Source organism: Stigmatopora nigra, chromosome 1 (assembly GCF_051989575.1).
Source record: "Stigmatopora nigra isolate UIUO_SnigA chromosome 1, RoL_Snig_1.1, whole genome shotgun sequence".
Lineage (NCBI taxonomy): Eukaryota > Metazoa > Chordata > Actinopteri > Syngnathiformes > Syngnathidae > Stigmatopora > Stigmatopora nigra.
The window spans coordinates 5,520,477-5,533,423 of record NC_135508.1 but is presented as its reverse complement, the minus strand read 5'-3'; the positions used below and the strand labels follow the sequence as shown (position 1 = coordinate 5,533,423).

The following is a 12,947-nucleotide window of genomic DNA, read 5'->3' as shown; positions in this document are numbered from 1 at the left end:
AAATGATCTGGCTCACATGAAATCGAGTTGACGTTAATGCGGCCTGCGAACTAACCCGAGTCTGACACCCTAGCTGTAATTGATGTCAGATAAAAATGTTATTTTATCCTGAAACAAATTTAAATTTGATAAATATCACAGAATTGATCATGAACCAACATAAAACATTGTAGGTGTAATTCACTATTGTCCACAATTCAAACCTGTACTATGGACTTTTAAACAATAGTATAAAAGCAATAAATGGGCGGCTAACACAAAAACCCAGCTGAATCTAAATAAGTAGCTGTCTCACAGCTAAATGCTGCAAAATATTTTCACCTGAACTATAGATTTAATTATTTTGCAAACTCTGACCTTACCCAGTTTAAAAAGGTGGAAGGAAAATCGAGTCTTGCGTATCATGCACGATTCTAATATACGTCACACATGTTCAAATAATTAAAACCATGCTCGCAGGGACCACTCAGTGTGCACATGGCTCATCCACGTGAAAAATCGAATGCACTATGATGTGTCCACCAGATGATTTAGTCTTACATGACTCACATGGGCCTACATCATGTGTCTGCTAAACAAATAGTACCTCCCCTAAGTTTCTTAACGGTGGGTGGCCTCACGGTGGCTTGACATATCTCAAAGATGGAGTTGTCTATATTCACGATTGTTGGCTTGACATGTGCAGTGAAGCTTACATACATGAAATGAAGAACATCATATGGTGTCGAACTCTTTATTAGGAAAATGATAAATTAGTCTGTGCACTCGACTTAAACGCAAGCAAGGTCGTGCTTTACACAAAATAATTTGCATAGTACAGATCTTAGCACTATTGTTGTACGTACCCACAACTTTGGCAAGATTTCTATCATCAGGTCAGGCATTTGTAGCGATATGTACAGAAATTTCATGTGAAGTTTAATGAGGAATAAGTTGAAAATAAGACTGGATACATGGGGGGGACCAAACCGACCCAAGTTTTTATTTTTAAGTCTGTATATTAGAGATAACGCACAAAATAGTGATTTTAGAGGCACATTAGCCAGGACCAATGTTCCCTCTAAGGTGCGCACTACTCTCGTCTTCTCTGCGCAGCAGCAATCATAAGGCTTGCAGTAAACAAAATCCAAACTTTTTTTTACCCCTTTCCCCATAATGGCGCCGTTTACGCGGCAGCCAGTGGCAGTAGCTCTGTCAACTCTTATGTTTTTCCATGTTTTACAGCATGTTTTACATGAAAAATTAGAGGGAACATTGACATACCCCTGCTTATGGAAGGTGTGATACTGGTGTGCCCATAGCGAGCAATGATGATGTCACTCACACAGCTACTCAGTGCGCTCAGGAAGGTTGTCTTTCTGCCCTGACCAACGAAAAATTAGAGGGAACATTGTCCAAGACAGTGTAGCACACTGTGTTTAAATCTTCGATCAGTCCTTCTAATATGGGATTTGCATATACCCCTGTTGCTTGTGAGAGTTAATTGACTAAACTGTTCAAAGGTACTAAAAGGGTGTCTCTTTGTCAGGTAATCCCTACGAATGGATGGATGTTCATATTTGATATTTCTAAGAACGAATATGAAAATAAACAGGGAATTGATTTATAAACAAATACTTTTATATATTTAAAATGTACTGGCCTCTTTCAGCAAATAGGAGATACAAAACAAACACTAAACTGCATCTAAGACACAGATCTCATTTCCATTATATTTATAATAACAAGCCATCTTTATCCATGTTTCCACACTCAACCGTTTGTAATATCAAAAGTAGCCATTAAATTTCACAGGGTTAAATGAGATGTTTTTTTTCTCTCCATAGGATCTTCTCATCCACCATCTGTAACTTGGTATTATCTATCACACATTTGAGGTAAAACCCAACCTTTTTAAAAAATGTCTATTTCTACTTGAGGCAAAAAGTGGTTTTAAAGTTCTACCCAATACTACAAACATAAATCTTGTTGGCATTTATTCTTAATCCAGCTATAACGATAGTACCAGTACCCCAGTGCGAAATCATTCCGATGGCCCTGAGGCAGTCAGCGTAAACTGTTAAGAGTCTGTGCACAGCTAAGCTAACAGACCTACTTCCTCCTTTGAGATGGCATTTCTGTGCATTCCTCGTGATTCTTCTCATTAGATGACTGGTTGTTATCCCCCTGTTGCGTGTTGCCCCTCATTGACTGTACGACCTGGACTTGCTGAAGACGCCGGTTTAATTCGGACTCGCACTCTTGAAGCAGAGTTGATGTCCTAACTTTGTCCCAGCCTAGAACCTGCTGCATCACATCAACCCCTTTGGCCACCACCATCTGAACAGAAATTTGGCAAATTTTATTGCATTGTAGATAGGTTAGTAAATCTTAATGAATTTACACTAGTATTGAGAGCTGTACTACACTCAAATGTTGCTACAGTGTTCCCTCGCTACTTTGCGGTTCAGCTACCGTGGACTCAGAGCTTTGCAGATTTTTTTGGGGGAAAAAAAATACAAATATTACATTGAAACAACATATTTTACAGGTTTTTTTTGTTATAACATGAATTTCACTCACTCTAATATGGTGTACTGTATACAGGGGGGGGGGGTAAAAATAAATTAAATAAATAAATTAAACAAAAGTTTATTTTTTTTTTATAATTAAATTCAAATTAAGCATTTTTGAAGGGGAATCCCTACTTCCCGGAAATTCACTTATCGCGGATGGTCTCGGTCCCCATTAACCGCAATAACCGAGGGAACACTGTATATAGTACTGTTTTTGTTAACTGTCATTGGATGATATGAACAGTGATGATATATTTTTTTGGGATTGCATAACTGTTAACAATTGGAATCAATGAAAAGAATAAATACATGCATATGTTGGCGGGAAAAAAATCATGATGTTGACAATTCTGCTCAAAATAGGATTTTTTTTTAAATTGGGAGTTTCAAATGGGTTGTTTTGTACACACCTGAATATCCATTTATAATTATACTCTATATAAAAGAGTTGATAGAAAGAAGTTGCTTGCATTTGGTCAAGAAAGGGCAAAACAAAAGTGTGTATCACCTGAAGATCTTCAGTTGAAAGTCTGGTTTCTGGGCTTGTTTTGCCTTTAAGAACCATTAAAGTCCTGGAAATGAATCCAGAAGCTTGATCCACCTCCATTCCATCGGGAACATCCGCACTAACATTCACTGCTCCATAAAGAAAGGAAAATGTTACTCATTGCGGTTCATTAACTTGGTCAGCTTCCCGGGGATCGTGCAAGCCAAATGTGCCAATAGTTCCACCTAGTGGGTACAAGGAGAAGAGTAACGTCTCTCATTGATGGTGAAAGTAATTTTAACGGCATATTTTCCAGACTATAAAGTACCAGGGATAAAATAAAATGCATTAGTACATTTATCTTTATCTATTAACTTTAAGAACACTGTTTCAGCCACCCAACAGTGGTTCTTTCACTGGACTTTGGTGTAGGCAGTGGGAAAAATAAGGATTTGAAATATGGCTGAGTCAGAAAAATACAATTAAAATGACAGTGATGAAGGTACAATGTAATAAGAAAATGCTGTTCTAGGAAATAACCTGGAAAAAATTCAAGAGCAGGGTGAACGGACCAAATCCAGACAGGAAAACCTAATTCAACAATGTACCGTATTTTCACGACTATAAGGCGCACCACATTATAAGGCGCACCCTCAACGAATGACATTTTTCCATATATAAGGCGCACCGCATTATAAGGCGCACCCTCAACAAATGACATTTTTCCATATATAAGGCGCACTGTATTATAAGGCGCACTGTATTATAAGGCACACTGTCTATTTTGGAGAAAATTTAAGACTTTTAAGTGTGTCTGATAGTCGTGAAAGTATGGTACTTTAGACTATGACCGGGGACGGGAACCTTTTTAAAAGAGAGAGCCATAAACTATTCTTATTTTCTAATGTTATTGCCAAAGAGCCATTCTTAGAATTTAAAAGTAAAAATATATGAAAATGTGTTTTTATTTTTATTTTTTGGTCATTTCATCACTTTTTAACCACAAAAAGTCTCTGAAATCTTTTGACAACATAGTTATGCTGTTGCTAATCAATCTGTATAACTGAGATGAATAATGAAAAACTAAATTATGATTAAAGTGATGCTAGAGCTAGTCTCAACGCCACTATGTCGACGTGACACTCCTATTGGTGCGTTGGGGACTCTGCTCTCTCACTAGTGATTTCCATATTTTACCTCACAGGTTAGTGGAGAGCCATATGCACCAATGGAAAGAGCCACATATGGCTCTTGAGCCGTACGTTCCCTACCCCTGCTCATCCCACTTCCCAGTTGTGACTGCTAAAATATATTCCTTTTTAAACGTGCTTTTTTTCAACGTACCTTCATCACTGGTCTGTTCCAAAGTCTGTCCTTCTTCTTTCTCCACTGCTTTAAGGAAGAGCTGCAGCAACTCTTTAGATTGCCTCTCCTCTTCTCGGCGATCCAGAACTCTCTGCAGTGTTTCTTGAAGATTTTCCGTCTTCTTTTCTGGGAAGCCGAGAGCAGTAGCTAGCTCAGGGCAAGGGACGTCCACTAAGCTCTGAAATAACATGTGATGCTGATTCAACACAAAGTACTCATTTAGAGGATAAATAATGGGAGTCAGTGTTTGTATTGGCTTATACAGATACTGCAGGGTGATAGATTTGACTTTCTCTCCCGCTTTCTTTCTAAATCTTGGTGTCAGACTCGGGTTGGTTCACGGCCGCTTTAACGTCAACTTGATTTCATGTGGGTTGGACCATTTTAGATATAATATTTCATTTTTTTTTAAATAAATGGATTAAAAGAACTGGATTAAAATCCCCGAATTTTCATTTTTTTATAGATCTAAAACAATGTTTATTTTAGCTTTTTTTAAATATATTTTTAGATTTTACAAAATTATTTTTGAACTTACAAACATAGAAAAATGGATTAAAAAATTACAATGATTTCTTTAAAAGGGGAAAAATCAGGAAATTTAATATACATATATACTCTTCATTTTAATTTAATCCTAAAATAGAAAGTCAGCACTCATGATTTACTTTCCCGGACCACACAAAATGATGCGGAGGGCCAGATTTGGCCCCCGGGCCGCCACTTTGACACGTGCTCTAAATATATATAGAGTCAACAAACTAGACTAATTCCTCCACACCTGTAAGTCTTCTTCAGACATGAGAATGACACTGGCCAGGTCCTGTTTCAACTGCACGGCCAACTCCAACCACGGATCACCAACAAGAGCCGCATCCACAACGTCACTTTCGAGCATCATGGAATCCCTCGCCATCCATGCTGTGCCACCATCCACTATAACACAAATTATACAATAGAGCACATACCACAGTGAAATTAAAACATGAACCACGCCCCCACATATTGAGAAATACAGTTCAAGCTGAAGGAAAAACCAACTCACCCCTGCGAAGTGGCGACCATGTCTCCTTTTCATGCAGCAGCATAAACTTTGTATTTAAGGGTAAACACAAAAAATAGGCCTCATCTTTGACTATTGTCCCATCGTCTTCCAAGACTACCGTGACTGGGTCTTGCGGTGTGTAACCCAGAAACTCACTTCCTGAAAACAATTGATCACTGTTAGGTTTATCATTATTATAAATCTGCTTGAAATATAATCATTATATATATGTGCATGCAATGATGAACACTTTGCCTTATATTGGATATTAAACATTACATATATGAACGCTTTGCTTATTAGGAATGTTAGGTTCAACATTATTATCAATGTGACATTAATACAAAGCATTTTAATACATCTCTTGCAAAATAAATTAGTTCGACAGACATTGCAATAGTTTTGAGAACTGAGACAAATTGTTATGAGACTCCAAATAATGTTTAGACTACTGTTATGCATGTTGTTTAAATCTTATGAATATTTTAGCAAAAATTACACCGGGGTCTTCAGTGTCATCTGACCTGAGGCGCGTGTGGATCGATTCTCTTCTTGCAGGAATAAAAGGACATGATCTCAGATGCCTGTTATTGAAAGGTGAACTTGAGAATACTTAATGGTGAACCTATTATTCACTTCAGCAGAATCATACAATTTTGTGATTTTTCCAGATTGTTTCCAGTGTGCATGCAGTCTGCCTTTTTCTGCTAATTTCCCCTCAATACATGATCACACATGTTTATCATGGCCCTAAGACTTCCAAGGCGTTACGTGAATGGCGACCAGTCGAGTCTTCTTGAGCAAAGACAGCTAGTAAATATTTCACTAGGTCAAGATCCCTTTCAAGTAACTATTGATTTGGAGGATGATTTTTTTTTACCAGTGTAAGAGGTGGTTTAATGCTCTTAAAGTGTAAGTTTGTGAGTTCAGGCAAATCAAAGCTTTTTGGCCAACGCCTGCCTGGTGACGAGTTTGAAAGGAATGAGCAGACAGGAGAAGAGGGCGGCTGTATTTCTCAACATCATTCCACATCAACTCGTGCACAAGTTTCATCATGTCAGAAATGTTGCTAGACGAAAAACGCTTAACCTATTTTGTCACACTGTTGGCAAAGTATTGCTGTCATTTTGGACTCATGATTAAAAATAATTACCATTGCTATATGCAAGTACACAATTTAGACATGGGTTTGGATTTTTTTCCCCCCAAAACACTGGTTATTTAACTTTTAAAAGAAATTAGCTACAAATTGGTTAACTATGGCTTCAGCATGAGCTGAGAAAAGTACTTAGTAACACTTGAACAATACATTTGTTACCATTCTGTACCTATAGTTACTGGGAGTTAATCAATAGATGAATGAGGATCACATTTTCATTCAAAAAATGTTTGACATTCAATTTTAACTGTACTTTTGGTCTACAGATCACATGTTTTTAATGTTATCAAGCTATGAATCAATAACATTCCGTCCTAAATGTGCATCATCTCACCTTTAATCTTCAGCTCTTCAAGCGAAGGAACCACCAAACCATATGATTTCTGTCGTGTAAAGTTACAAACCTTACACGGCTTCCGATCCCCCATTATGTCCAAAAAACGCCCGAGTTTAAAGATTAAAAGAAGCCGGAGACACTTTCTTTGACAGTTTTGAAAACGGGTAAGGCAATGACGCTAAGAACTATGGGATATGTAGTACTTTCGTTCGAGCGTGCGTACTACACGATGTCGTGCACAGAGCTATTTTATTAAAACTTCAGAAACTATTTCCAAAGAAAACGACATGGAATGGAATATTTTATAGTTTTTTAAATTTTATTTAATGTAATGTTTTGGTTGAGTGAGCGTGCAAATTCGGAAGTGTGCCAACCGCTTTAAAAAAAACAACAAACAATGCACTTTGACCCCCAGGCACAATTAATCGAACATCGAACAATCTTCAGTGTTGACAAGAAGATGGCATCGTCGAACCAGTCTGATCAATCAACACAGGTCAACATTTATCAAATCATGTCACTTGACTTGAATATCATGTAGTGTTCAGTTGTTGTTTACATTTTCTATCACCTTGCTCTTATCTGACTGTATTCCCGTGGAGATCGTTAGCATTGTAGCATTTAGCAATGCTCAGAAGCTTTCGAATGCCTTTAGAAGTTGACTCGCTTAACCGATTGACGAGATTTCCACTCCAAGTGTTGTTACATTCATGTACATTGGTATCGAGCAAGATGACGTGTATTTTAAATACTGGAACAAAACAGTGCGTCATGGACTGTGTGTACATGTGGGCCATCATTACAAAGTTAACTCCTTCATATGGCAAGAATTGCTATACACCAGGGGTAGGGAACCTATGGCTCGGGAGCCACATGTGGCTCTTTTGATGGGTGGATCTGGCTCTAACCTGTGAACTAAAATATGGAAACCAGATACTACATATAGAGCTGCTTTAATTTTTTTTTTTCATTAGACTCTTTTGGAATGCATGCTCTCATTTATTAGCAACTGCATAAGCATGTGAAAAGTAGTTTTTTCCATTTAAAAAGTGGTGAAATTACAAAAAACATTGGCACCCATTTATATGTATTTTGACTTTGAAATTCGGAGAATGGCTATCAAGGAATAACATTAGAAAATATGAATTGTATATGGCTCTCTTCATCAAAGTGTTATTTTTAGTGTGTGTACTATATAATATATGAATATAATAAAATAATGAACATTGTATTATAATTGTTTGAACAAGTCTCTAGTCGATATTGCCAGTTGAACTATGGAATAACTCTCCAGGCCTGTCCCCTCTTTGTGATAAAAGTAAACTTTTAAAACAAACTTTTAAGTCACATTTAATTAGTTCAACTGCATAAAACGACCTCTGCATCGTGGTAAGCAGCCATTGTATTTATGATCCAGCAGGTGGCAGTCTAACACTACTTTTGTTTACTCTTTTAGGCAGTCATTTCAGCCGGCAGTGATTCATCAGCTCCCCCCAGAGATGCTCTGGTAAGGAGTCAACGTTTAATTTATTCAAGACAACTTAACTGATAAAGCCTAGGACTATACTATTGCAAAAAAAAAAATCTGTATTATGATTCTCTTTAAAGCAAGCACACAGTAGTGAGTACTTATCAGTTATTTTAATCTTGTGTAATCAAGAAAACATGTTGCAATGAATATTTTAATAAATGATGGGTGCAATACTCTTAATTATGCAGCATGTCATGATTCTCAATCATGCACCTTCTTTCAAGTATGTATAACCTTCTAAATTGCCAAGAGACAATTATTATGGTAGAGCCTGGGACCTTGACCAAAGTTGGATAAGAGTGAAAATGAGCAACAATGGCATCTATGTAATATAACCTTTTGAGGTATTATTTTATTGACAATTTTTAAGGCCGCCTGCCTTCCCACTGCTATTCCTAAATCAGTTTTAGGAACATCTTTTCATTCACCATTATTGAATGGTGGAAAAATAAAATAAAACGGAAACAGTATCAATAGCAGAACGGATCATATGTGTGTGTGTGCAGTTATAGTAATATTACTCATACACTATTTAAAACACTGGGGAAGCTACATATTTCAGCAAAAAATATTTCAAGTAAAATAAAGAAAATTATTTTCCCTCAGAAGTCTAAAATACGGTTAAACCTAAGTTATTTTGGAATATGAAGATTGAGATGTCACCCACATATGCCATGTATGTATAAATCTATCTGTAGCACTGTAGCATGATTCAAATGGATTATTTATACCTTACTCATCATAATCAATGTTCCCTCTAATTTTTCGTTGGTCTGAGCAGAAAGACAACGTCCCTGAACACACTGAGTACCAGTGTGAGCGACATTATTGTTCGCTATGGGCACACCAGTATCACACTTGCCATAAGCAGGTGCATGTCAATGTTACTTCTAATTTTTTCATGTAAAACATGCTGTAAAACACGAAAAAAATAAGAGTGGACAGAGCTACTACCACTGGCTGCCGCTTAAACGTCGCCATCATGGGGAAAGGGGTTTAAAAAAAAAAGTTTGGATTTTATTTACTGCACGTCATATGATTGCTGCTGCGCAGAGAAGACGAGAGTAGTGCGCAATTGCGCACAGCTTAGAGGGAACATTGCTCATAATGTACATGTTATTTTTATTTTATTTATTTATGTATTTTTAATAGTGTCCGTGATCAATGTGTCCTCACATTCACAGTAATTCATTTTCATCAGTTCACAAGCAACTAATCACAATTTTATACCAAGATACAACTTGTTTTTAGAAAACGGAAGTAAAACACAGTTTTTCTCCTTCCTCTACAACATTTTCCTCACAAGCTATGCTTAAATTTCATTTCCAAAGCATCCTGATTACTAGTGGTTTGTTCAACCAGCAAGTCTCAATGTCATTGACAATCATTCATTCCCCTTCCAACCCCCCCAATATCATTCCTTCATGCCATGGCTAATTTAATCCTGGGTTTATTGATTATGGGAGCATTCTCTCAGGCTTTCTTTCAATTTACTTCAATTTCATCATCCCTACTCAGCAGAGACTCTTCAGAAAGGAAAGGAATTCTTGTTAGTAGGGTTCACATTTTAGACTGGTTGACAAGTAACAACACACACACACTCACACAAACACACCCACAAAAACACACTATTGCCCTGACTTTCAGTCCCTTTTCCCCTTTCTCTTTTTGATGAGCTGCTCTTTCCCAGTTAAGTGGATTATTACAGTAGGGATAATTCTTGTCACATGGCATTATTTGGATGAGGTGAATAATTGAAATTTGTGTCTGAAAGGATTTTATCTGGATGAGAGGAAAGAGAGCGCTGGCAGGGTTGGGAGGGCATTCAGCAAGTGAGCAAGAGAGTGAGAGAAAGGCCAGACAGAAAAAAAAGAGAGGCAAAAGAGCACACATTTGTATAACATTTATGTCCACATGTGCATGTCAAACTGAGGAGACCAGTGACGTTAAAAGGTTCTGACTTACCTAGTCCAAATCAGCAGGCTCTGCCACATGTACCATGTGGACTTTTCTTTGTGGTAGTGGGTCCAGCTGAGGAGGGGCATTGCCACTGCCTCTCCTGCAATTAAGGTTAGTAGGGCAGAGCAAAACCTGTTGGAGAGACTGGGTGGACCATGTGTGACTGGTATACCAGTCTTTGCCAGCCGCCTGTTTCCTCTGGCATAGCTTTTTGCCCATTACTTGACCCAGCCTGTGGAAACTCCACCCCATCCATCTCTTTTTTGTAGTAATAATATTTAATAAATACATTTTTGCGGTGATGACAACATGGTAGACCAAGGGTGTCGGACTCGGGTTGGTTCGCGGGCCGCATTAACGTTAACTTGATTTTATGTGGGCTGGACCGTTTTAGATATAATATTTAGATTTTTTTTTTATAGATGGATTAAAAGAACTGGAGTAAAATCCCTGAATATTCAGTTTTTTATAGACATAAAACAATGTTTATTTTAGCTTTTTTAAAATATATTTTTAGATTTTATAAAATTATATTTGAACTAAAAACACAGAAAAATGATTACAAAATTACAATTTTTGATTTAAAAGGGGGAAAATCGGGAGATTTAATATACACCTATACTCTTAATTTTAATTTCATCCTAAAACAGAAAGTTGGCACACAATTTACTTTCTCGGGCCAAACAAAATGATGTGGCGGACCAGATTTGGCCCCCAGACCGCCACTTTGACACCTGTGTGGGAGACCCATATGAAAACCATATTAATGCCTTTAACGATGTGAAATAAACAAGTACTCTCAGGTGGAAAAGACAATCCATGAAAAAAAATACCTGTGAGTTAAGTACATCATATTTTTGCCGTTGCTTCATCAGTATTCTCAATTTTTATAAACACGAAATGGCTGACAAGTGACAACGCCCATCCATTTTGGCTCAGAGTGTCGATTAGCCTATAAATGTGATATCTATGGTCACAGTTCTAACACCGAATTTTGCCTTGAGAACATAAATGCCCAAATAAAAACAACTGTATCGATTTACCACCTTAATTGGAACAAAAAATATTTATTTGCAACACCCTCACATCTGGCAATTTTAAAAATATATTTAAAATAAATAATAAATATAAAATTTTGAGACTTTATATAAGTTTTGTTTATTTGCTGATTTCTCTTAATCCACAGAATACTATTTTAAGACTTTATATAAGTTTTGTTCATTTATTGTTATTTTTTTATCCACAGAATACTGATAAACTCATAAAAGTTTAATTATAGTGACTTTTCAACCCTTTGTCAGGTGTACATAATGTTAACTGTTTATGTTTTTCCCCGCATTTATTTTTAGAGTTGAAGAAAGAATTGCAGCAACTTCAAAAGCTCTACTTCCCCAGGATATTTAGCGACTATGATGAAAAATTTAACGAGTGTTAAATAAGCTGCTTTGAAGTGATCTGTTGCAGCAGTCAGCAGTCTCCAAATTTCTGTCGCCCTCTCGCAGCCACTGTCACTACAGAGGTGTACTGTTTAGGGACAGAAGTCTGCAGGGTAAGGGCACCTGCATACTTGGCACAAGATGTGTGTGTGTGTGGTGTAAATAATCTGTATGAAACCACCACCACTGCTGCTGCTATTAATCCATTTTTACTTTGTTTGAAGCCTTTCTTCTTCACAATCATTTACTGCTGTTCCTCTGCCTGCCTCACAGGCAAGCAGCTGTTCCGCTTATGTTAGGCCTGAATTTCAAAAAAGATAGTTTTTCCTTATGATGCAAGACTGTAACATACATAGTGGTGATATGCTTAACTATAATATCAATGAATGCATTTAACAGCCTTTCAACTGGACCAGAGGTCTTGAACTTTTTTGACAAAGAGAGCCACAAACATTTCATATTTTCCATTGTTATTCCTTGTGAGCCATACAATGCATTTAAAAGTCAAAATACATACATGTAAACGAGTGCCTTTATCAATTTCTTTTGTAACTTCACCACTTTTAAAGTGGAAAAAAATGAATATATTTTGAAATATTCTTATGCTGTTGCTAATCAATGAGAGGATGCATTCCAGAAGAGTCTACTGCAAAAAAAAATAAAGATTAAAGCAGTTCTAGATGTGATATCTCAGTTCTGTCATCAGTGGTTTCCATATTTTAGCTCACAGGTTAGCAAGGAGCCAGATGCACTCATCAAAAGAGCCACATGTGGCTCCTGAGCTATAGGTTCTTTACCCCTGCTCTGGACAGCTGGACAATATTTGTGTTGGGGTAACACTTATAGGTCCACAATTTACTCTTATAGGTCCACAATATACTCTATTTTCTTCTCTACTCTTTCTTACTGTGCATATTACTTGTTGATTTTTGTAATTCAAGTTGCCCATCCATCCACAACACACTAAAGATGTCAGCCTCAGAGTTCTGGGGTCCTGGGTTCAATTCCAGGTCGGTCCTCCTGTGTGGAGGGTTTTCTCTATTTCCTTTACATCGAGAATTATTTAGTTGGTG

General features: G+C 37.2%; 2 protein-coding genes across 3 annotated transcripts in view; one reads left to right on the top strand and one right to left on the bottom strand.

Moving 5' to 3' along the window:
* Window positions 1–719: 719 nt before the first annotated feature.
* dffa (DNA fragmentation factor, alpha polypeptide) lies at window positions 720–7,333 on the bottom strand. 2 transcript variants are annotated; one of them, XM_077727748.1, is made up of 6 exons: window positions 6,946–7,333; window positions 5,453–5,611; window positions 5,189–5,343; window positions 4,387–4,585; window positions 3,064–3,194; window positions 720–2,319 (listed from the first exon to the last, which is right to left on the bottom strand). In XM_077727748.1, the coding sequence occupies exons 1-6, from the start codon at window positions 7,037–7,039 to the stop codon at window positions 2,092–2,094; spliced, it is 966 nt and encodes a 321-aa protein (XP_077583874.1). In that variant the 5' UTR covers window positions 7,040–7,333; the 3' UTR covers window positions 720–2,091. The 2 variants fall into 2 exon arrangements, with proteins under 2 accessions (XP_077583874.1, XP_077583885.1); XM_077727759.1 differs by having other exon boundaries at window positions 3,064–3,191; window positions 6,946–7,332.
* A 30-nt stretch (window positions 7,334–7,363) lies between these two features.
* Window positions 7,364–12,947, top strand: part of pex14 (peroxisomal biogenesis factor 14) — a 47,101-nt gene continuing 41,517 nt past the window's right edge. Inside the window, exons 1-2 of the mRNA XM_077727737.1 lie at window positions 7,364–7,444; window positions 8,405–8,455. Coding sequence (XP_077583863.1) covers window positions 7,409–7,444; window positions 8,405–8,455 — 87 coding nt within the window. The 5' untranslated portion in view covers window positions 7,364–7,408. The remainder of the gene's footprint in view (window positions 7,445–8,404; window positions 8,456–12,947) is intronic.